Source organism: Sphaerodactylus townsendi, unplaced genomic scaffold (genome assembly GCF_021028975.2).
Source record: "Sphaerodactylus townsendi isolate TG3544 unplaced genomic scaffold, MPM_Stown_v2.3 scaffold_18, whole genome shotgun sequence".
Lineage (NCBI taxonomy): Eukaryota > Metazoa > Chordata > Lepidosauria > Squamata > Sphaerodactylidae > Sphaerodactylus > Sphaerodactylus townsendi.
The window spans coordinates 1,685,072-1,710,573 of NW_025950341.1; the positions used below are offsets into that span (position 1 = coordinate 1,685,072).

Below are 25,502 nucleotides of genomic sequence, written 5' to 3' on the forward strand. Positions count from 1 at the left end.
GGAAATATTTCATTCATTGGCAGTGAAGGAAAATAACTCATGATGGTGAATGACAATGTTTTTCGCATCAGGACCACAAGCTGGGTGGCCTGTCTTGTGAAGAATCCCCGCACTATTATTCCAAAGGATGTCCTAGCCAAGGATTAATTTCCTACATAAATAATGTTTTAAGAAAGAGATGAAGCTGACTTCAAGGCACTGTTTAATTTGAAATTATATACAAGCCTTTAAAAAGCAGGGTTCACAGTTATCGTTAAATACTACAGGGCAGCCAAAGTAGAAGTTATGGTAACTATGCAGCTGGGTTTCTAATCTGTTCTCCCAAGCTCTATAAGATCTAGTAGAATTTACCTATATCCTGACATCCTCACATCCTATATTCGTCCATCCGTTGCCATCAGTAGCCACTTGTGTGGAGTGGCGGGTGGGGAAAGAAGTAGAATGTTATGATGTCAGGAACAGACAAGTTCTACTAGATATTAGAAATAGGTTTTAGTGGCACCTCATGTGGTCCAAACTGATCAATTAAAAGAGAAAAGAATCTTGTTGTCTGAGCGTTTCCATATTCCCTGAGATCTCAAGATCTCCAGCACTTCTGCAAGTGGAACAAACATTTACTGAAATCTACTTAAAATCTCCCCTTTGATGCTGGCATTCTTGGATCAGCTTCTTAAGGTTAAAAAGTACCCTAGCTGATCTCATGGAATATTGTTGCATATACGAATCAGAATGACATAGAATAACATTTTACTGTTTCATCTTTTGAACTTGTGTTTTTTTTAACCATTGTTTAATTTGCTTTGATTTAGTTTCCTAGACATTCATATATTCAGTTCAATTCTAGATCTAAAAATGTCCCAGTAAATTAGTTACTCATTTTTGATAAATTTCATATACAGCAATTATTCTGATTTTTAAAAAAACAACTCTACATGTGACAAAGACCTTATGTTTGTTGGGAGAGAACATGAAAACTTTATTTCAGTCATGGAATTAGAATTTGGGGCCTTCCAGACATAGGCTGACCTACTGCTTTTAATTTCAACATGCAAGAAGAGGCAACTTCATGCCATGCTATTTTTGAATATTTTTAAACTCTTTTTAAACTGCTAAACTGCTTTTTAAACTGCTAAACTTTTTAAACTATTTTTAAACTCTTTTTAAACTGCTACCATCTGGCAGACGATACAGGGCCCTCAGAACTAGGACAAAGAGGCTTAGAGACAGCTTCTACTCTAGAGCTGTGGCTATGCTAAACTCCGCTGCTTCATATTGATGTATTTGGGGCTATGTAGGGATGGGTGGAGGATGATGATGTATGAGTCTGAAATTGCATGAGTCTGAAATTGTATGAGTCTGAAATTGTGTGCATCGAGGAATGCTGCTGTAAATTTCGTTGTGCGTGCACAATGACAATAAAATGCTTATGCTTATGCTTATGCTTATGAATCCTCAGACTGCCCATACAGTTTAGTAAAGGAAACCTGATATTCCAGGGTTCTAGTTTGCTTGTATGGAAGCTAAAATGCACACTTCAGACTAAAAGTGCAATTCAAATGAGAGGGACAAAGCCACATTGGAAGCAGTGTGACCTGTGTCTCAGTGTCATTGCCACTTACGCTGCCCAATCAGGCACTGATACAGAGGCAGTTACATCAGCAGCAGGGCACTGCATGGCTCCACAGTGGCCAAATGTGGAAGTTTGCTCCTGTGCTGCTGGTCCTCTGATGCAAGAGGCTGCACCAGTTTTGATAGGGGGTGTTCCAGGGGTGTTCCCAAGGATGGGGGTGATTTTAGTTGGCTTCCAAAGACCTTTCAGCTCAGGAACACCCCCTTTTCCAGGCACAGGTTTATGCCACCAAAAAGCGTGGTGTAAGCCATTGCCTTAAATGAGGCTTTTATGGCCCGGAGGGGTTTTCCTTTGTTTTCCTGGCAGCCATGCCACCAAACACCTCTCTTTGGAAGAAGTGCAGCTGCACTATCTCCACCCACTGGGCACTCTCCCACATTTTGGATTGGGATGCCTAAGGCAAGCCTATATATCTGGGGGATTACATGCAGTGTGATTCCCCATTTGTATGGTGAGATGTAATGACTGAAAAGGGATGTATCTTGAGACAATGTTTTGATTCGTCCACTAACCATCATTAGTATTATTAATATTGTCTTTACTGGGTTTTAGAATGCTGCTTATTCTGAGTTATATATTTTAACTATTTATCACTTATTTATTGTGCACATTTTTTTAGTTGTGGTTTTGTTGCACACCACCCAGAGCCCTTCGGGGGTGGGCGGTTTATCAAATTTAATAAATAAATAATAAATAATAATTTGGGCGCTGTGTGGTTTCCGGGCTGTATGGCCGTGTTCTAGCAGCATTCTCTCCTGACGTTTCGCCTGCATCTGTGGCTGGCATCTTCAGAGGATCTGATGTTGGGAAAGCAAGTGGAGTATATATCTGCTTTCCCAACATCAGATCCTCTGAAGATGCCAGCCACAGATGCAGGCGAAACGTCAGGAGAGAATGCTGCTGGAACACGGCCATACAGCCCGGAAACCACACAGCGCCCAAGTGATTCCGGCCGTGAAAGCCTTCGACAATACAATAAATAATAATAATAACTCATAGAAAAGTGCAAGGATGAAATGAAGATTGCAAAGCACTTTGGGAATTTTAAAGGGGCTATAAAAATACAAATTAATACAAAGAAGTGGCTGGAAGGATCCAGTGTGAGAGTTATGGTTCCTTCAGTGGCTTAGCAGGTTTGGAGAACAGAGATGATGCCAAGGAGAGAAAGCAGTCTGAAGATTGGCCCCAAAGATTTGGGTGGCCCATTTAAACTCATGTGTTGCCATTTTTCATTCACAAGTTCTTCAAATCCCCTTGGCTCTTTTCTGAGGAAGTGCTGACCTTAGCGCCTTGTTGAAGTTAGATCTAATTGTACATTAAAGTATGTTTTTTGGTTTTATAAATAGAATTTTATTCATTAAACAGTCCCTTATTTGAATGTAATCAATCCACATCTTAGAAAATAGCAATCTTACCATGAACATTAAGGTTAAAATATTTTTTCGCACTTCCTGCTGTATTCTCCACAACACAGACATACCTGCCCGTATCTGTGATTTGGGAATTGAGGATCTAGAAAGAAAATGAAAGGTAGAGTGATGTATTGATATAAAATAAATAACAGCATATGTTAAGCATATATACATGTGCGCACATCAGTTAAATATTCAGAACAAACATCTAGCTATTAGTGTCATTGTGATGGTTCTGCAATAAGATGCAGATTAGATCTGTGAAAATATGACCTTTTCTACACAAGTTGATTACACTGAATCTTGCAGCCAAATGCTACATTTTTCTTTGAAATCAGCCTGTTTTTTCCCTTTCTTTGGTTCTGATGTTTTCTCTTAATTTTTCCTCTGTTGTTTTCCCAAGCACTTTTACTGTATTTTTTTCATTTCTGAGCCAGCTTCCCTTGAGCGTGTGAGTATGTTGAAATGGTCTTTATTTCTTCACCCCACCAAAAATTTGCCCCTTATCCATGCCCTGTGTAGTTGCCCTATCTCCCCTTTAGCCATTTTTCCTCCCCTCATCCTCCATTGTCATATTGAACTAGTCAAGTAATATTGACAGCAGGAGTTATTTTTATTTTATTTTAAAAACTTGATTTTTACCCTGCCCTTTTCCAGCAAGCTGGACAGAGGGCAGTTAACAACATAACAGGGATGAACAAAGAACACAGATGGTGCATTCAGGGGGTCAACTCCATCTCTAAAAGGACATAACTGTACTCAACAATGATTACAACATTGTTTCCATTGAGTCCCTGCCTTCTTCATTTTGGTGTCCAAGACCTGCATTGCTCCATGTTTAGGACTAAGGCCATGTAAACAAGTCTCTGGTCAGCCCAGAACTAAACAGAGAAGCTGAAGAAGAGAAAGCAGAACCACACCATGATTCAATCACACTAGCCTCTGGAAGACAATGGGCCAGAAGGGACTTATTCAGAAAAATCATTCAGATCACTCACCAAGGACTCCTACATTTCATCACTGGCTCTTTTGCTAAAACTGACTCTGCTGTTAAGATCATGCCCAATCACTTTCCACAGGGCCTATGTCTATATTTGGACTGGCTACCTTCTTTCTTACACAAGCCTGAATAGTCCAGATAAGCCCAAACTCATGAAAGTTCAGAAGATAAGCAGGGTTTGTCATGATCAGCATGTGGATGGGTTGCTATGCAGAGGAACAGAATGGCAAATAGCCTCTGCTCATTTCTTGCCTATTATTATTATTATTATTATTATTATTATTATTATTATTATTATTATTATTATTATTATTATTATTATTATTATTATTCATTCATTCATTCATTCATTCATTCATTCATTCATTCAATTTCGGTATACCGCCCCATCCCCAAAGTGCTCTGGGTGGTGTACAACATAATCAGCACAAAATACAAATAACAAGAGGGGCAAATAAGTAATAACCAACAAATAATATCTAACATTAGGCTTTCAGCCCCATAAACTCTAAAATACTAATTTAAAACAGCGATTGTCACATAAAAACAGCATCCCGCAAAACCTTACTTAACAATCCTCCTAACGAGGAGGAGGGGGGCACGGTGGATCCCGAAGATGTAAGGAGACCCTTAGACAGGAGAACGAAGGAGGCACTTAGAAACCCCATGAGGGGTCACCATAAGTTGGTTGTAACTTGATGGCACTAAAGTATTATTTACCGTATATACTCACATATAAGTCAAATTTTTCAGCACATTTTTTGTGCTGAAAAAGCCCCCCTCGACTTATACGCGAGTCAGGTGTATTTTAAAAAATATTTTAGGGTTTTTACTTTGTCGACCTCCAGGGGCACAGTTTTTAGGCTAGCGGCACCAAAATTTCAGAAATGTTTCAATAGATTCTCCTGATGATACCACCCAAGTTTGGTAAAATTTGGTTCAGGGGGTCCAAAATTATGGACCCCCAAAGGCAGTGTTTCCAATGGGAGCTAATAGTAGATGGGGCTACATTTTGAGGGTCCAGAACTTTGGACCCCCTGAACCAAACTTCACCAAACTTGGGTGGTATCATCAGGAGGATCTCCTAAAGATACTCTGAAATGTTGGTACTGCTAACATAAACATTCCTCCCCTGACCAAAAATCCAGTTTTGAAGGATTTTAACTCTTGTGTTTTAGCTTGGTTGCTGGTTGAGCTAAGGTTTTTGTACTTTTAAAATTATTGTTGAGACCATATTGTTTTTGCTGACCCTCTTTTCCACTTACAGAGCTAGTTTACTGTTTTTCTTTGAAATAAATATTCAAAAACATTTAACCTACTGATGCCTCAATTAATATAATTTTATTGGTATCTATTTTTATTTTTGAAATTTACCAGCAGCTGCTGCATTTCCCACCCTCGACTTATACGCGAATCAATAAGTTTTCCCAGTTTTTTGTGGTAAAATTAGGTGCCTTGACTTATATGCGGGTCGACTTTTACACAAGTATATATGGTATCTTCTTTCTGTTTGCTGTGCTTTACTCAGGTTTAAAGTTTGACTCTGTAATGTCCTTTTCAACCGTTCCCAGTTTATCTTATTTTGGATCATGAATGATTCAATCCTCAGCAACTCACACATTACCTGAAGTGTTCTTCCACTGGCTAAGAACTTGTGTTGAGAATCTTCAACTAAGAGCTGACCATCTTTCTGCCAGGTTATGCTTGGAGAAGGGCTGCCATTTGCTATACATTCCAGAACTGTCATCTTGCTCACAAGCACAGTCACCTCTTCAGGCATGTCACCATTGGCTCCATTAATGGATGGCGGCACTAGAGAATGCAAAATGACAGGGACAGTGAAGGAGGATTTGGAGAAAAGGGGGGAAAGCTCAGGGAAACTCTGGATTCTGCAAATAAGAAGTTGGAATGAACAGATTCATACTCTAGCCCAAAATATGATTCATAATAGATAGATAATCAGATAATGAAATTTGTTCTCTTTCTCAGAAGGAAAATCATTAGAGACATAAATGAGAAATTTTTTCATGATGTTCCATGCCAATGAATTATTGCATCCTTAGCAGCATTGCTGGAATTTCTTTAAGAAAGAATTCTAGAATTCAGTGGGCTTCAAATATGGGGGAATTTGGTGTACTAGAAGACTTGCTATGCCTAAATATCTGTAGATACTAGCCTGTTTAAACTATTTTTTTAAAAAATCAAGGAAGGAGATATACAGCTCACTTAGAAGCTTGCCAAACGGCTGAAATTATTTTTATTACCGCTATAACTACAGAATTCTTCAGGGCCCTTCCAGGTGGCCTGAAATATCACTGTTTGTTGTTACTAGTATTACTATTAACTTAAATAAGGGTATGCTGGATGCTGTCCAATATTTTAAATGGCAGGCCTCTTGCCATATTGGCTTAATGGTTTATAAGCATGAAACTAGTGCTAACCCTTAACCCTGCATATGCTTAGATAAATAAATACCAGAAGTGTCAGAAAGGGCTGGATCCTTGCTGTTCAATTATGAGCCATTACTGGCTCCCCCTCACTTATTCAACCCTGAGGTGCTGAATCATGTCACTGAAGCTACAAGTCCTGTAAAAACTACAGATTTTTAAACAATGGGAGTAAATAATCTTCAAACTATGATTTTTTGAATAAACGCTATTGCAGATCAGGTCACCATGCTAGAAGAATATAACAGAAAGTGGTAACATTTACCTACACTTATACATAAGTATCATACTTTTAACATTGCAGTTGTAAAAACCATCTAACTTAATGCAACACAAGAGTAATATAGGCCCCTGTTCAAGCACAGACTTAAAACTGGCTATGGTAGGTTTTCTGGGATGTGTGGCCGTGATCAGGTAGTCTTTCCTCCTAACGTTATGCCCACATTTATGGCTAGCATCTTCAGAGACATGTCACAGCAAGATGTATTTCTCTCCATGGCACAGTGTGAAGTGATTGTGCGATAAGATAAATGTTTTGTCCACAGGTGGGAAGGAGATGAGGCATATTTCCATGTGTCCAAGTGGAGTTCAATTGCAGTTGCATTTGTATTTGCCGTTGCATTTGAATATCTCTGGTTTTTGGTTTTGGTGTTCTTTAGTACTGGTAGCCAGATCTTGTTGATGTTCAGATTCTTTTCCTTTTTATCGAAACTGTCCCAATGCTTGTGGATTTCAATGGCTTCCCTCTGAAGTCTGACACAGTAGCTGACATAGTAGCTGACATATACCCCACCCCACAATCATTCCACATTGTGCTATGGAGAGAACACATCTTACCATGAAATCCCTCTGAAGATGCCAGTCATAGATGCGGGTGAAATGTTAGCAACAAAAAGAACCAGATCATGGCCACACTGCCTGGAAAACCCACAACAGCTTGGCTATGAAAGCCTTAAACAATACACAGACTAAAAAGCTGATGTACTGGATAAAGACTCTAATTTAACATCAAAGATGCAGTCATATTAAGAATATTGCAAAGGTTTAAAGCAAAGAAATACTATAATTTGATGGGGCTGTAATCTGTAGTTGGAAATTATTGCTGATTAATGTTAATTTAAAATTTAAAATATTAATGATTCTCAATTAAGGGTGTGCACTTCAAAAATTCATTTTAATTTTGAATTAGATTTTTAAGGGCATAATTTTTGGTATGCCAACATTTCAGAGAGGTTGTAATTATTTTTGGGCACAGTCTTTGGTGAATCCCTCCCGCTCCCCCCCCCCCCATGAGCACAAGAATGGAAAGTAAGAGAGAGAGAAAGCATATGGCAGCTCTGTGTTCTGCATGGTCTCTTTAAGCTTTAAAGGACCATTAATTCTGGCCTTGAAATGTAAGTGGCCAGATATACTCCCATTGACAATAATATTCCTTTAAATTTAAAAGGCTGATAAACCACTGAAAATCTGGAAAGGTAGGCTTGGGCTTGGAAGCTAGGTATACAACCCACAGGAACTAATAGAGGCATTGTGTCCTGTGGGAGTAGTCCTAGCCTCTGAGGTCAGATTCAGCCTCAGCATGCAGTTGCTCATTTTAAAGGAATATTATTTCAGTGGGAATAGACCTGGCCTTCTGAGTTTGGAGGCTCAGATATCCCATACAAATTAATGGGGGCAGTTCTCTCCCTTTCTATCTCCCCCCTCCCTCCCTCCATGATCCTTTCTGAAATCTGACTGGGAGTCTGATCTTGATTGGCTGACTGAATACATTTCCCTAAGAATAAAAAGATTGGTTCCAAAAAAAATTCCACTTGGACTTTTTACAAGTAATCCAAGTTTTTAAAAAATCTGTTGTCCAATCAACAAAGCTGTTGATTGTTCAAATCTGCCGTCAAATGCTGTCAGTTAAAATTACTGATTAATAAATTAAATTTTATTTATTTATTTATTTATTTCGATTTATTATACCGCCCCATCCCCGTAGGGCTCTGCTAAATGATGCTATCGTCGATCTAACTGATTATACAACACTTTTAGCAGAACCCCGCTTTTAAAAATACACACAGTGGCGTGAGTGGAGTGAGGGATGAAACATCACAGTACAACTGGGTTTTTTATTTTCAGAGAATGCACAGATAAAGAAGCAATGGAGATTAAAGGGGAAAATTAAATATTTTTGTAGTTATGTGAAGGGTGCCTATAATGACTAAAAATGGCAGGAGAATGAAAATTCACAGAAAGGCTACAGAAATTCTGAAAAAAATCTCTCTTAGTTTTTTCTCTTTTTTGAGCAAATAGAAATATAGGATTTCTAATATCAAGCAATATAATATAGGCTTACAAAGCACACGGACATCATACTGCATGGAATCTTCTCCAGCTTCATTTACAGCCACACATGTATACCGTCCAGCATCTTCACTCTGAGCCCGTGGAATCTGCAAAACACGTCCTCCTGGAAGGAAAACGAAAGGATTGAGAAGAGTGGATGTGGATGAATCCAGGCAGATTTGTGTATAGCAAATTTACTGACACTGCTTCACATAGAAGTGGACCCAACAGGAGTTTCATTGCTTTCATCGCTTGTGCTAGAGAAGTTTAGAATTTCCAATCACTCTTTCAGTCATCAAAAAAGATAACCGGACTGAGAAACAACAATCCACATTCCTGCAGCAAACAACAATCCACATTCCTGCAGCAAAAGTAAGCATGTGCTCCTAAATTCATTGCACAGCGTTCTTTGCTTCCATTACGCATAATCAACATGCTGCTATGTATAAAGGTTCGTTGCCAGGATTTCAAACCACAGCAACCTCCACATAAAATGACTTTCATTTTTATAAATTAAGGCCAGTTATTCTGTTTAATACAAACCTGGTAATATCAACACTTTATCACTGGAACTCAGGGGAGAACCATCCTTATACCATGTGAGCGCTGGAGGAGGGACAGCATTGGTCTCACAGTACAGGGAAAGAGGGTTGTTAAGGATCACATCTTTTGGTTCACCTCCTTGCCCGATACCCAGAGTGTTGCCAACTTCCCAGCTACTGGACAGTCTTCGGAAACTAGGAGGAACTGTGAGAGATAACAGAAAGGCAGACAAGAATGAGATAACTAATGCCTGAATGCTGCATATGTAGAAAGCATCATAGGCAATGCTTTCCTTACAAACAGTTCAGGGAACCATAAATAACTATATTAACAAGAATTCCAATCCATCCACAGTCTAATGCAAATGCTTCCATGGTATACATGGAATGATGGATTGAAATCTTTGATTGTATTTTATCTATCTTATGCTGGTCTATGGCTGTAATAAAAATTGACGGTAATAAAAATTGACTATAATAAAAGTATTTTAAAATGGCAAGCATAATTATGAGCATTATCACAGGCAAACATTCAGTACTACACTCATTTAATGCTGTTGTCTGACCTGTAGGCTCACAACCAGATTCTTTCCTAGATTGCATTGAGACACATAGATGCACAGCATTCTCTCTTTGCTGCCAGTGATCCACAACACTAGGAGCATGCACAGCCCTCAGTCCCCAACAGCCACAGGGTTTGAAGAGTGGGGTCCATACAAAAAAGGGGACTCCTCACCTTCTAATTCCTCCCATTCTTATTCCCAACACAACTTCCTCATCCTTTTCCTACCAGACAAGAGCGATTACTACTTAGCTTACATTAGGAGCACAGAAAATTTCATTCTTTGTTTGTTTGTTTTATCACCCTGGCATGTATGCATGCAGGCATATGTGCAATTGTACCTTGGATGCTGACATCAAATTCCAACTCATCTTCTCCAGCAATATTTGAGGCCACACAGCTGTAACGGCCAGTATCAGATATTTGTGCTGCCTTTATTTGCAGGATGCGCCCACTGGCTTGGATTGTTATGTGATCGTCTGATGTAACAGGCTGTGATTTAATGATCAACAGCAATACATGAAAATCGCATAAAATATGCAAATAAATTATCATGTACAACAGTCCTACGCAACTCGTGACCTGTTAGGTCAAATATAGCTATGAGGGCGCATGAAACATCTTCCCTTCCTTTCTGTTTTTTGTGTCAGGCTGGAAAGAAAGCAAGCATCATGCATGATTGGTGAGCCAGATTTGTCTTCTAGAAGCATGAAATAAGCAACGATTTTTACAGCCCATTTTCCTGCCATTTCCATCCAAAAGTTGAGGCTATTCTTCCTGGTAGTTTGCTTGCAAATCATTAAAATAGAGAACATAAGAAAGCAATGCAGCTGTATTAATGCTCTACTCTATTTTGCCAAAGAAAACAAGAAATTTCCACTAATGTGCTTCTTAATACTAGGAATCTTAACTCTTGCCAAAAAACTAATTCGGGGGTGGGGGGGGGACCTTAGCGCAGCTAGTTCTCTGTTGCTGGGATTTGCTCTTATGTCAGTACCTACACAATTCTATCAGCCAAGAGTAATATTCTACATGCCAATGTATACAGCTCAACAACAGCTCCAGAATGCATTAAGCCAGATTGCTGACAAGGAAAGCAAGGAGGAACATTACACAATTGCAAAACATCAGTAGCCAGCGTGATGCAGTGAGTAGGGCTGGGCTAGGATCTAGGAGAACGAGATTTGAATCCCCACTCTGCCATGGAAACGCTCTCAGTCTATTTCACCTTACAGTGTTGTTGTCAGGAGAAAATGAAAAAGGAAGAATATAGTAAGCCACTTTATAGCAAGTGGGGTATAAATGAATAAAATAAAATAAACTGCAATGGGTAATCCCCTCCTTTATTGCTAAGGAATTCTGGGGACATGATCGTAATTTCATGGGAAGGAGATAGGACTTTCTGGGGCTAAGATCCTAATAGTCAAATTGGGGTGGGGGATGGGGGGTAGATCCACAGGGTTTCAGGCAGTACAGGAAGCTCAAAAAGGCAAAAAAACTCCCCAGCCAACCTGAAAAGTCCTATTGCCGCCCAATGGGCTACACCACACTAAATTGTGCTACAAGTCCCTGGCCAGCGTAAGGGCATTTCCAGGCCAAAAGTCCTGTGGAAGCTGACTAAAGTTGACTCAACCCCCAGGGATGACCCTGGACCACCCCCATCTACACTATGTGAGTTCATGAAGCAGAGGGGCGCCAGAGTGCATGGCAGCTTTTTGGTTCAGGCACTGTGCAACACAGCCCTTCCACTGGTGTATTTGCCTCTCATGCTGGTGGAGAGGGCGCCTGAATCGGCACACCCCTGCACTGCTTCCAAGGGATATTCGTCCTCTCCCCTTTGGCTTGCACTCTTAGTGAAATAGAAAGGAGGGAGAGAGCGTGCCATGTACAGTAGAGAGCGTGCCATGTTTCTTTAAAATATGAGGGAGAGAGCGTGCCGTGTTTCTTTAAAACCACTTATTGAAATTAATGTCGTATGTGACTGGCCTGTCCATCCTTGTACCATCTGATGCCAGCTGCAGGAATTGCATGAGCTTCACATTCCAGGGTAAAACTGTTGTTCACTCTGATCTTCACTTCTTTGGGAGATGGGCCCAATCCTGATAAGTCTCCTTTATTAATGATGGGTGGGACTGCACAGAAAGAACTAAAATGTCAGTTTCTCATTCAGTCAACATTCACTGCATTGTCAGAGAGAATACATACATGCGGAACAAACCAGGGCCAGGTAACCGCTCTGCACAAAAGCCTACCTCAGCAACTGGTCACTGGAAACAGAGTCATGGGTCAGGTACATACTTGGCTACATAACATGCTTTGTATGTGCATGCTTCGCAGACCTGACAGAGAAGGAAATTAGTACGGCCAGTTCAAATAAGCACACTGTGGTGTTGAGAAATGTAGGTTGTGTGGATCTACACAGAGAATACTGCACACTGTGATGCATTAGGCACATAATGTGTAATTACTTTAATATGTACCAAAATTACAGTTCAGACTCCAGTGGGAACCAGATGATTAATACTCAATAGAATTCAAAGCAGACAAACAACTGGCAGAATTCAATGATGTGTATCCAGCTATCCATAGACATTAGGAAGCAGAATTTCCTGATTTCCTTCTACTGTTGCCATGCACTGAGTTCCCCACTTGTTCTTGAGACTCCAGACCCTCAGGAGCAACATAGGAGGTAATACTGAGGTACGCAACAGTAGAAGGAACTGCCAAATATTACCACCCCCTCTTCCACAAATGGGAAATATTATCTTGGTGGAACTACATGGTTGGATACATTTCTATTTTATTATAAGGTAATTTCATCTTTAATGCAGTCCCTGGGGATATGGACAAACTTCAAAAACCAGTGAGAACTTCACAAACCACTGGATAATGGGGTTATTCAAGGTAACTAGGTCTTTCCCAGTGCTGCCATTACTGTTTATATACTCCTATTACTCAGCCCAGTTTTGGCAACCTTAGAGTAAGCACAATCAGTTGGAATGAGTCATGTGTAGGGTGTATAATCTAGCACACACATGACTACTTCAACATGCTCCAAAGTCTATACAGATTAACATTTCCATCATATGAGTGGCCCTTTCATTTCAATCAGATTTGATCTGAAACTATTTCATGATTATTACGATCCACTAGCAATTAATAATTCATGCACAAGACTAGTCTTTTCCAGTGCGCACTGGAATATCTGAAACCATTCCTATGGATTAAGCATAGTTAAAGACAGACATATATTTCCAAGATAATATAATCAGAAAGAGAACTAGGAGGTCTCTTAGCTCAGTAAAGCATGTAGGGTTCCCTCCCTTGCATTTGCAACTAAAGGCAAGTAGGTCAGAAAGAGGGTCTGAATCCTTGAAGATTGAGTATTCCTGAACTAGATGGATTGACCCTGCATAACTCAAACAGGATCTTCTCCCATATGTAAATCTCCCACCCTGACCCTTTCCTTTACTGCAATGAAACAGCAAGGAATTTCATTAGTTAGGCACATCCACTGGAATTCACCAACCAATTATGCACAAAGTCTACACCACACTTTGGGAGCAAATGTCTGCTGCAGCAAGATTTCTTGCACAGAAGTATTTCCCCAAGACCTGCTTCCACTTGCCATTACTCCCCCCCTCTCCTGCCACAGAAGAGAATCAGTGACATGGCACTGAACAAACAATGATCCCTTGTTCAAATGTTTTTATATCAATATATAAATATATCAATACAAACATGGCACGCCGATGCAAAAATTATGCTTTTTCTGAAGGGGGCGCTTTTTCGGTGCTTTTTCTCTGTTGGTGACATGTCAAAATGGTGGATCCCTTTGCCCTTTTAAACCCACCAGCCTACCCTGCTGCAAAGAGGGTGAGAAACCATGAGGGAGAGGGGGCAGTGGGTAATAAATAATAGCCAACATGCCCTGAAACAAAAGACTCCACAGCTAATTTTATTTGAGACCGCAGCAAACTTGGCATGCCTAATGGGCCACTGCCATGGAAGTTCCAGCTGCCTCCCACATATTTACACAGCTTTCACCACCAACTAAAACATGGTCCTCTCAAAATGGTCCTTTCAATATCTACTGAAGGTTTTTGGCTATCAAGAAGATCTTAGTCTTTATGTATTCACTGATATTTGTTTTCAGGTAATATTGTTTTTATTTCCTACTTGTCCCTTAGAGCACTCTAGGAGAGTGAAGAATGTACCTCATACATTCTATAAATGAACGAATGCATATGAATCAATAGTTTCACTCGGTATTAAGTGGTTTCATGTGGTCACATACAGTACAGAAGACAAGCTTTCCAAAAGGTTCATGCAAACTTAATGGTTTAGACACCAGGCCACCTTTCTGCCTGTGAACTACAGCAAACTTCCTTCAGCTGCTGGTGACCTTAGCAATTTTTCAATTAACGTATGGCAAAGTACCTTGTTGCAATTTGACATATTTGAAGAAAAGAAAGAAATGATTCATTGTGTGTTTCAAACAAAATATTTCACATGGATTCTAAAAATGCAAAGGACTCTTATAAGCCTCTTGAAAGAATTCTGAGGGAGAGTATATTCATTTTCTCATCTTCCACAGCTGATTACTCCATACCATCCATGTTTCTATATCTGTGAACTTCTGACTGAAGGGTGATTTCCAGCTTTATAACATTGCTTGATTGCCTGTGAAGAGACCAGGTTGTTTTGGCCCCTAGAGCAGGGGTCTGCAACCTGCGGCTCCCGAGCAGCATGCGGCTCTTTCAGCCTTATACTGCAGCTCTGCATGGCTTGGAGGTTGGAGGGTAGCGTGGGCGTGTCCCTCCAGCCCTCCAGAGCAACGCTGGAAGGAAAGGTGAGTGGAGGGGCCGAACTGGAGGTGGCTCTGTGCGTGAAGGCACCACTTTTTGCGTCCCCTCCACTCACCTCTCCTTCCAGCACTGCTCTGGAGGGCTGGAGGGACATGCCCATGCTGTCCTTTGACCCCTGGAGGTCAGAGGGTAGCATGGGTGTGTCCCTCCAGAGCAGCCACCATCCCCCCTCTGGCATCAGGCGGGTAGAGAGGGTTTCCCTGCCCAGCACTGCTGCCTCCTGCAGCGCGAGAGGCGGCGGCAGAGGGCAGGCCACAGACACCACACACCCCCTCTGCCCCACGGAGCAGGCGACTGCCTGCTCTGTCAGGCAGAGGGGGTTTCCTGCCCAGCGCCTCCACCTCCCAGTGCTGGAAGGAAAGGTGAGTGGAAGGACCAGACCGGAGGTGGCTTGGTAGATCTTCGGGGCTGTGGAAAATGGGTCCAAATGGCTCTTTGGGTGGTAAAGGTTGCCGACCCCTGCCCTAGACTAATATCAGGAGAATAACTTGATACAATGAAAACAGACTGCAAGAAAATTTCCAGATGACAACATGAAAGATAACATTACAAAGAAAAAGGACAAATCAATCTTTTACTAAAATATAATAAGATTTAGAAATAGGATACTTACTGTACACTTTCACTTCATAGTGTTTCAGTGTTTCCCCTGCTTCATTTGTAGCTATGCAAGTATATCTACCTGTATTGTCTTCTTGTGCATTCAGAATCTGTAGAGTTCGACCACCTGAAAAATATTTTTTTCAAGACCACACTTGAATGGTTTCCTCTGAAGTAAGAGGGAATGTCATATGTAATGTATGTTTCAACATCTAGGAGCCTTACTAATAGAAGAAATGCAGAACTATTTCAGTACACGTTATATTTGGAGTGTGGTGAAGGTCTGTGGTGGATCTTCTCAGGTTAGCTAGGAAAAGAAGGCAACTTGAACGCTCCTGCTTTAATCAAGCTTCAGGGCTGAATTAACTCACGTTAAATATATCATAGCATTGAGGACCATTGCTAAAATGGGTGCCAAAGAAAATCTCTGTACCTGTTGGCTCTTTTTCTGTAACAACTCATATGCAGCAAGAATTTTGGCATGTTCGCCCAAATCACCACAAATATGGAGTCATCAAAAGGCAGGATCTTATATGTTGACAACTACACATTACCACCCTCATCACAAGCAGGGTGTCAAATGAGTGCACTTTTACCTAGTCACCACACACGCAACAATTATGCAAGTTGGATTCAAGACTAATGATATACCTGAAAACAGAATTATCCAAATTCCTTGCATCACAGAATAAGGCAGAAATGACCAATTTTCATGACACAAATTAAATTTAGAAGCTATGTTTCCAGCTGTGGGGCTCCAGAATATAGTTTGCCCAAATTCCCTGGGTTTTTTTAGTCTTACTTTCATAAGACTTCTTAACCTTGCTTAAGTTTAGATTATTTGTTTGTTTGTTTGTTTGTTTGTCTGTTTGTTTATGAGGCTTACTATACCACCCACCCCCGAAGGGCTCTGGACTGTGTACAATAGATCTCATGATAATAGCCCACAAAATTAAAATTAGCAATGTAAAACCGTAATTTCACTAGACAACACTGTAATTTCACTAGACATCATCCTTGCCCAAATAACAATGTAGGCATGGAATTCCTATGTATTCAAGTTGCGCTTCAGTTATTCCATTTCAGAATATAGATAGACTTTAGGTGATCCGATGCTTCTTTACACAACAACAATGAAGTCCCTCAACACACACAAAATATCAAGGAGAAGAGTTTTAGAGCATGCAGTCATCGGAGCCCCCATTTTATACTTGGAATCGATAAAGCCTAACACAGACTTTCAAATTCAATGCAAAATAGGACCACATTTCAAACTAAACAACCATTTTGATAGTTCCTAGCATTATTTGAGATTGTGCTTCACATACGCAAAGCTTTAGATGTATGAAAATACATATGCATGAAGATAATTACCTGGTAAAATCCTGATATTTCTATTTGATTCTATTGGAGTTCCATCTTTCAACCAAGTGATTGTAGCTGGGGGATATGAATGAGCCTCACAAACTAGAGATGTGGGATTATTCAAAATAACTGTGACCTCTTCTGTGCCTCCATTATTTTCTGTGCCCACAATGGTAGGGGATACTGAGCAAAAAAAAAAATCACACACACATGTGCACACAAAGAAAGAGCAATACAGATTTTTCCAGACCTTCTAGATTTAATCTGTACATTCAGATCTAAATATTAGAATTACATGTAGACCTCAGGAAAAAAAAGTCCATTGGTTCACCGGACAGACTCATCTAATACATCTGCAAATAAATTCAAAGGCATATCTACACAAAATAACAACTAAGGAATCACAGTTCCTGAGCAGACAAAGGTTAAATAACAAAGTTCTTAGCTCCCTATAAATCTATTATCCAATAACAAGACAAAATTACTAATTGTCTTCAAAGTTTTCCCAAAGTACTCAGAAAAATACATGATAACTCCAGTTTGATCTGCTCACGTGGATAACTTGTCATGGCTATATGGCCTCTTACCAGTCATAGCTTTGGTCTATGGTCTTTGATGATTATGATGACTTCAGTAGTATTAAATGGAAACGAGTATCTGCGCATCATTCTCAATCAAACATCTACTGTTAGGACCTTTTCCCATTCTACATTTTTATCTTATGGAAAACAGTTAACAAGGATATGGTTCACACACACAAGTATATACCTGGTAGTTGGGTTTTTATTGATTAATTAACTTAAACCAAGTTAAGAAAAAATCCTAGACAGAATACATTGAAATGGAAGAGATGAAATACAGTCATTCAAGCAGGTCAAACACCTTTTTATATCTACAGGAAATAGTGCAGATTTATTGGGAAAATATATTTGTACCCAATCCTCTGTCATTCTCAGAAATCTTACCAAGTACATTAAGACTGAAGGTCTTGCTCTTGTCTCCAGCTGTATTGGATGCCACACAGGTGTATCTTCCAGTGTCGACTACTTGTGCACTTTTAATTTGAAGAAAGCGTCCGTTGGACATTAAGAGATGACCATCATCCTCTAAGAAAGGTTGCCCATCTTTTAACCATGTAATTTCTGGTACAGGACTCCCTTTTTGGGGAAAAATATTATCTTTAATGTATAGTGATTTCTTTAAAAACATTTTTTTCATGGAAGTCTTCAAAATTGCAATAAAAAGTGAATTTAACTTTTTATTTTAATAATTTTTTCACTACACAAACAAAAAAGGGAAAGAATTCCATACATTATATATCACATTCAGTTCAAAATAAAGAGTAAACATCAGACTGGAATAAATAAAGGGAATAAAATGGAATAAATGAGAATCATGTTTTCTGTTTGATGTTACATAAATGATAAAAAAGCTCCTCAATTGCAAATTAACTTTTGTAAATCACTTTGTGCCCTAGTGAAACATAAATTTTTTTTAGGAAAAGGTGGTACATAAAAATTTTAAGTAAATGAATAAGTAATCTACGTTGGACCAATGTGACTGACATAAAGGCAATATATAATATCCCATTGTCTGTTCTTTTCACATGTTACATCCAGCACTGAAACATAAGACAATAGAATAATAATATTTATGTAGCCTTAGGATAAATAGTTAGGGAACACTAGTCTAGGGACATAACATATCCACTTTTAGTACAGTGTGGACCAATTGCTATGTTTTCTGCTTAGAGAAAGTCTCTACCTTAGGAAACCTAAATCCCCCCAACCCCATCTCTGTGGGCCATACCTTGCAAGTGCAGTATCCGGAGTTAGGAGGTTTCCCTGCAGGTACAAAAGGAATATGCTATATAAGAATGTCTCTGGGTTTTTTTCCCAAGGGCTGTGATATCTTTGGAAGCCCAGATCAGCCAAGCTAGCATTTGTGAGTCTACCATATCAGAGTTACCACATGGAAAAACTCATATGTAAGGGTGGCAACGTGGCCCAAGTCAGAAAAGATCAATTCAGAAAACATTCCTTGACCTTGTACCATATAATTAAGGTGAAGAGGACAGCCATATTAGTTTAATTTGAGTAATTAATTTAAGCACATTACCTGTCACTTCACATGTTATCATAACACTCTGCTTCTCTTTCACTTTCAAGTCTTCCAATTTATTCTCTCCCACAATTCCTGGGGGAACTTTTATAAAAAAAATAAAACAAATACATAAGCATACAAAAGAAGCCTAAGACAGCTGTATGTTGAAACCAAAAGATTCTTATAGACTGGAGACAACAATAGCTTTTTCAGAAAATTAAAAGTGAATGACAAGGGAATATTTGATCAAAGCATGTACACTCATCCCCACGATTGTACTGACTCCTTAGATGTGATAAAGTCACAATTTTGTTGCCAGATGATTTCCACAGTATGATGAAATCACACCTGATTTTTTTAAAACACACTAAAATATCACTAAACATTACTGTTTGCCCGGAGTCTGGATTATGTTTGCATCAATAGAATGTTGACATTTATGTCAACTAGATGATTTCGGCAAACTACCAGGTGGACAAAAGGTGTTTAAAGCTTCAGACACTGGCAGGATGCTGTTCCACTGCCTTCAGCTGGTCTCTGCTACCAGTAAAATTCCAGTAAATTCTCTGCTGCCAGTAAAATACCAGTAAAATTCTCCCAGCATGGTTACCACTAACTGGTCACATGGCATGGCACACCAAAAGACTGAAGTTTATTCATTGCTAATTTGTTCATTTGTGACTTGTCCACACTCCCCTAAATGCAGAGCCCCTAAATGGAGAGCTGTTTGGGCTCACCAGTTTTGAAGTGAATTTTCATGTTGAGCACAGGAGAACTGTTCATGAGTTTTACAAAGGAAAATTCTATACTTGATAGCCAGCATGGTGTAGTGGTTAAAAGTGGTCGCCTCTTATCTGAAGAACTGAGTTTGATTCCCCACTCCTCCACATCATCATCGAGTCTTATCTGGGGAATAAGATTTGTTTCCCCATTCCTATGTTCCTGCTGGGTGGCCTTGGGCTAATCACAGTTCTTCAGAACTCTCTCAGCCCCACCTACCTCACAAGGTATCAGTTGTGGGGAAATGAAGGGAAGGAGTTTGTAAAGTGTTTTGAGACTGTTTACAGGAGAGAAAGGCGGGGTATAAATCCAAACTCTTCTTCTTCTACTATGTAGTCGTTTGGTATTTTCAAGGGTTCTTACTCACCTAAAACAGAAAGGTCAAAATTTTTTCTCTCTTCTCCTGCAACATTAGTCACCACACAGGTGTACCATCCTGCATCTTCCATATTCACCTGCATCAAACGTAGCATTCTGCCACCTAAAAGGGAAAAAACAGAAATGTGCGTATAATAAATAGCTTTTCTGCATGTTGCCAATGCATTATGACCTCTGGTTGCAAGCTTAAGTTGAAACTGAAATCTTAGAATTGATTTTAAAATAAAACAAGTGTCTAGTTCTTAAACTGAACTTTAATAGCATGTTTATTGTTGTCATTTTTTAATTTTTTCTTTAGTTATACCCTGCCTTTCTCCCCAGTGGGGAAGTGTTTGAAGACAAAAGGATTATGTATCTCTCCTGTGTATACTTCCTCAAGAAATCCCATGCAGTTCTAATAAATTGTTCATCATGGGAAATAATCTTGTCAGATGTTGACTCCAGTCATCTAGTTCATGGAGGCCAGACTTCTAGAATCTTCTCAACTGAAGCCTCAATTTCTGGTCAGGAGCTAACACTTTCCCTGGTGACAGTTCAGCGGTTTTCCCTGTCTGAAATTATCCCCAATAGGGAGAGAAGACAGCCCTGCTATTAACCACATCCAGTAATAAATCTTTTTCTACCTTACCACTTTGAAAGAATGAAGATATCATGATACAGTGGTCAATACTATGCTATTGCCTACCCACAGAATTATATGAATCTACTTTATTTGTTTAGATTATTTCTTAATCACCTCTCCAAAACAACTACTCTAAGACCAAAATAAAAACAATCACAAAATTATGAACAAGGTCAGCAGAACAATAAAGGGAAGATGAAATGATAAAAGCACAAATACCTACAAACCAATTTAACCAGCATAAAATGCTAAAAATACATAGAGCTATTTCAGATACCTAAAAGGCAGCGTACAACTGAAAGAGGGACAATGCTAATAAATAACTCCAGAGAACTATGAATAGCAGATACACTCCCGACACAGGCCAAATAAATAATGTCTGAAAGTTGGCCAGGATAAAAACAAAGGATTGGTGACATAACTAGGTATTTAACTAGGTCAAGTGGGGAGTAGGATTGCCTACTCTGGCTTGGAAAATTCCTGGAAGCTTGGAGGCAGTGCCTGGAGACAGCAGAATTGGGAGGTGGGGAGAACGTTCAGCAGGGATATGATGTCCCTCCAGAACTTCCATTTCTCTATGTTACACTCAAGTTTGCCTGCCAATGCTGCCATTTCCTCCAGAGGAACTGATCTTGATAGTCTGGTTCAGTTGTAATTCTAGAAGAAATCCAGATCTCACCTTGAGGTTGGTAACTCACAGAGAGATTAACAACCCAGTTTTGAGACACAGATTGCCAATCTGTACCTCACATTGCCACTGAAGAACAAAGACGACAGGCATAGGTTGGCACTTGCACACAGGAAAAAATAAGTGCAAGATTAGTTGTAACCCACCCTGGGACCTTTGGGTATAGGGCGGGCTAAAAATATGTATCAGTAAATAAATAGTAAAGGTTATGAGATGTCCTGACTGAAAGTGGGCACTCCTCAAAATCGGGGTATAGAAGCATCAGTGTACAGGGGTGAAGAGGATGTGGACTGTGTAACTAAGTGCGGCTGTAATGAGAATGGAATAAATGCAGTCTTTCACTATGTCAGGCAAGAGCTCTAAAAAGGAAAGCTCTAACACAGGGCAAGAAGTCCAAGACTTGCCCAGAAACACTGCTGAGGTAGAAGAGAGGTCTCTTGCTGTGGCAAAAGCATCACTGTGGTAGCATTGGTAGCAAAAGCATCCAAAGACTGGGGCTGCTGTAACCAGCTAATCCTCGCTGGATCTAATAAAGGCAAACAGTTCCTGTTCAGAAGTCTCATGACTATTTGTATTATGCTGCAACTCATAGAATGGGAGGTGGTTGCTGTGACCACTTAGTACCTGATAGCTGTTTTATCTCTGGTGAGCTGATGAGGTGGTTGGCTCATTCTGAGGGTGCCACTAAGCTCCCAGGAAGTTGTCTCAAAAGTAATTATTTGGAAGACCTGGTTAAGCTACTCATTCTTCCTGTTCCTCTTCGTGTGTGTGTGTGTGTGTTTTGGGGAAGGGGGAGGTGGCCAAGTGGCTGAAGAGAAACTATGGGAACCACCCTGATGTAGTGATTAGACTTCTGGACTAGAACTTAGGACAACTGGTTTTGAATCCCCATTCTCCAATGGAAGCTTGTGAGGTAAGTTTGGATTCATCCCACTCTCTCAGGGCACTTTCATACATACAGAATAATGCACTTTCAATCCACTTTCACAATTGTTTGCCAGTGGATTTTGCTATTTCGCACTGTAAAATCCAGATGCAAAGTACATTGAAAGTGGATTGAAAGTGCATTATTCTGCATTGCGAAAAGTGTCCTCAGACTAATCTGCTTCAGAAAGGTGTTGTGAGAACAAATTGGAAGAAAGGAGAATGATATGATAACATGCTTTGGGTCCCTATGAGGGAGAAAACAGCAATGTAAATTTTAAAATTTTAAAATAAGAAAGCAAAACATACTTCAAGTGGAAAGGAAACAAAAATTAAGGTAAGCAACTGGAAAGGAGAGAAAGGAATCTAACTGCGGGGCAGACAGGACAGGAATATGCATGTCACTCTCAACATTTTCTTCAGTGATATGCATAAACCCATCTGCAGAACAAGAGGAGGGATCCAGTGAAGATTCCCTCTGCTAATGAACCTAAGCCCCGAAGAGCTTTAAAAGAACAATCCACATTTTATGTTCAGTTAGTATTCTGCTGTGTAAACTGGTCTACATTTAGTTTGGCCTAACCAGATTAAAACCACTCAGAAAATTTTTGTGTACTGTCAGGGTAGTTTCTGGATAATTTCAGTGGTGTATGTGCAATGGAGACATGGGGAGTCAAATGTCCCCAGATGCCCCCTTGTGGGGGGGGGGGCAAGAAATGCAGGTCCCCTTGTGGGTTTTTTTGTATTTTTAGTGTTTTTCTGTTTTTGGCCTGTAGGGGCTCGGTTTTTAGGCTAGCAGCACCAGAACTTCAGGGATTTTTCAGGAGACTCTCATGATGATATCATACAGGTTTGGTGAGGTTTTGTTCAGGGAGTCTAAAGTTATGGACTCCCAAAATGGGTGCCCCATCCCCCATTGTTTCCAATGGGGACTACACTTTTGAGGGTCCATAACTTTGGATTCTCCAAACCAAACTTCACCAAATCTGGGTGGTATGATCAGGAGGGTCACCTGAAGATACTCTGAAATTTTGGTGCTGCTATCTTAATAATTGCACCCCTGACAGCAAGCACCCCCCACCAATTCCCCCAGATTCTCCTTTTAAATCCACCCCCCTCGGCATGGGGAGAATCCACCTGAAAACAGAATCACTTTCAATGTTGTTTAAGCTGTAGACCCCAGATTCTCCCTTTAAGGTGGATTTAAAAGGAGAATCTGGGCTCCCTAGTTTAAACACCATTGAAAATTATGCTGTTTGGGGGTGGATTCCAGCATCACTTGTTTAAACTAGGGAGCCCAGATTCTCCTTTTAAATCCACCTTAAAGGGAGAATCTGGGATCCCCAGTTTAAATAACATTGAAAGTGATGCTGTTTCCCCCAATTGGGGAGACTGGATACAACACCATAAAATGTTTTCACAGCAGTAATAAAACATTTTGGAAGCATTTTGAAAGTGTTTTCAACAAATTTTATTTCTGCTGTGTGGCATGGCCCATTGCTGTGTTCAGATTTGTGAGTTGGGCATGTTCTATAATGTGATGATGACTTTGAAACGACCTGGTATAAAAAATCATTGTTTGGTCACGGTGGGGGGAGGGCGGCCGCCCATTGGTTGGGGGGTGCGCAAAACTGGCTCCATTTCTCCTAGATATGCCTCTGGATAATTTCCTTCGAATACTGCACCACGTTTTCTGATCATCTGAAAGACTGTACTGGAGACTTTCCACATTCTTGATTTTATTCAAAGTCTACTTTTATTCCACGTCTGCTGCAAAATAAGTTTGTCTTGTAACTTTCTTGTTCCCCTTACCTGACAGGATTCTCACAGAAGGGCCCAAAGAAACAGGTTGCCCATACTTGAGCCAGGTTATTGATGGGTGGGGGATTCCTGAAGTTTCACAAATCAAGGTGATAGGATTTTTCTCTACCACACTGACATTTTCAGGCACAGTCAGGTCACCCACAATATTTGGAGGGACTACAGAAAATCCAAACAAATGAAAGCAAGTGACACACATTAAAAAACCATCATTAGATTATAAACGGAAACCTTATTTTGAATAATGTAATTGAAAGCAGTAAAAAAAAAACCCAAATGGGATTATTCATTGATTCAGTTAAAATGCTACAGGCCGGATTTAGTACTTGTTGTTTGAAATTTTGCAGGTGGGACAATAAATTCCCACTGCCAAAACTGAACAAGCTCTCAATAGTTTCCTCACTTTCACAATGAGAAAGAAGGGAACAGTGAGATTGTCACTTACCTCTGGAGAAAGGGATAGCTGGGACAGAAACATCCATGAACACACGAGCATCATGGGAGGAAAGTGATTACATAAAAAAGAATAATGGGAGAACTTCCATTCTTTATACAGGTAACTATTACAATTGTTACTAATACAGGGGTAATCCAGCTGGCATAAACCTGTTGATAGTGTCGCATATATGGAACATTTCCCCAAGTTAAAAAACAAGTCAGTTTGAGCTGCTGGGAAAATGCTATATTGGTCCTCTCCAGAAAGTGCATTGTATTATAAAAGCAAGTGTTATGAGGCTGGTTGTCACATAAGTGTTGTGGCTCCTGCTGGGTGACTCTGTGTATCACCATCCCATATACATAGGCTTACCTCTCCAATCTGATGTCCTTTAAAAATGTTTAAAGCTTCCATAGGAGCCATTCGGCACAAGCAAACAGCGGCAAATTAGCTGTTAAAAAGAGCATTTACTTTGTTGTACACACACATGCTCCCTCCCTTCTTTCTACCACTTCACTCAAAAAGTTATTTGAGGACAGTCATGTTTAGGAACAAAATGTTTAGGAACAAAATCACAACCCACAAACAGGCTATCCCTTGCTTCTGTCTCTAAACAATGAGAAATTCACACTTGCCAAACATTCTTAAGTGCATCTCTCCTTCAGACTTGATAGTATCTATAGCTCCAAACCTGGGATACATGCTCTTACAGTAACAACAGTATACTATGCACCTCCAATCCTGGCCTATCACAGCTACCACATTGTGAAATTCTTTGTGCATGTCTGTGAGCCAGTATGGAATCCCAAGAGCCAGAGTAGTGAAGTGGACAGAGTGGCAGATGAGGACACTGGGTGAACTGGGTTTGAATTTCCACTTCTACCATGGAAGCTTATCTTGGGCGCATCACAAACTGTCAGTCTGGCCTATTTCACAGAGTTGTTGTAAGAAAATGGAAGAAGACAGAATTGCTGTTCTAAGCCACTTTTAGCC

General features: G+C 40.0%; 1 protein-coding gene across 3 annotated transcripts in view; it reads right to left on the minus strand.

Moving 5' to 3' along the window:
* The window catches only part of HMCN1 (hemicentin 1), a 414,195-nt gene that overhangs the window by 82,464 nt on the left and 306,229 nt on the right, over positions 1 to 25,502 (minus strand). For all 3 annotated transcript variants that reach the window (XM_048482504.1, XM_048482503.1, XM_048482502.1), the window contains exons 46-57: positions 24,065 to 24,232; positions 20,008 to 20,121; positions 18,876 to 18,962; positions 17,723 to 17,914; positions 16,767 to 16,940; positions 15,406 to 15,519; positions 11,911 to 12,056; positions 10,266 to 10,416; positions 9,364 to 9,567; positions 8,831 to 8,944; positions 5,667 to 5,854; positions 3,046 to 3,142 (exon numbers count right to left, since the gene is read on the minus strand). In XM_048482504.1, the coding sequence (XP_048338461.1) occupies positions 3,046 to 3,142; positions 5,667 to 5,854; positions 8,831 to 8,944; positions 9,364 to 9,567; positions 10,266 to 10,416; positions 11,911 to 12,056; positions 15,406 to 15,519; positions 16,767 to 16,940; positions 17,723 to 17,914; positions 18,876 to 18,962; positions 20,008 to 20,121; positions 24,065 to 24,232 (1,749 nt within the window). The remainder of the gene's footprint in view (positions 1 to 3,045; positions 3,143 to 5,666; positions 5,855 to 8,830; positions 8,945 to 9,363; positions 9,568 to 10,265; positions 10,417 to 11,910; positions 12,057 to 15,405; positions 15,520 to 16,766; positions 16,941 to 17,722; positions 17,915 to 18,875; positions 18,963 to 20,007; positions 20,122 to 24,064; positions 24,233 to 25,502) is intronic.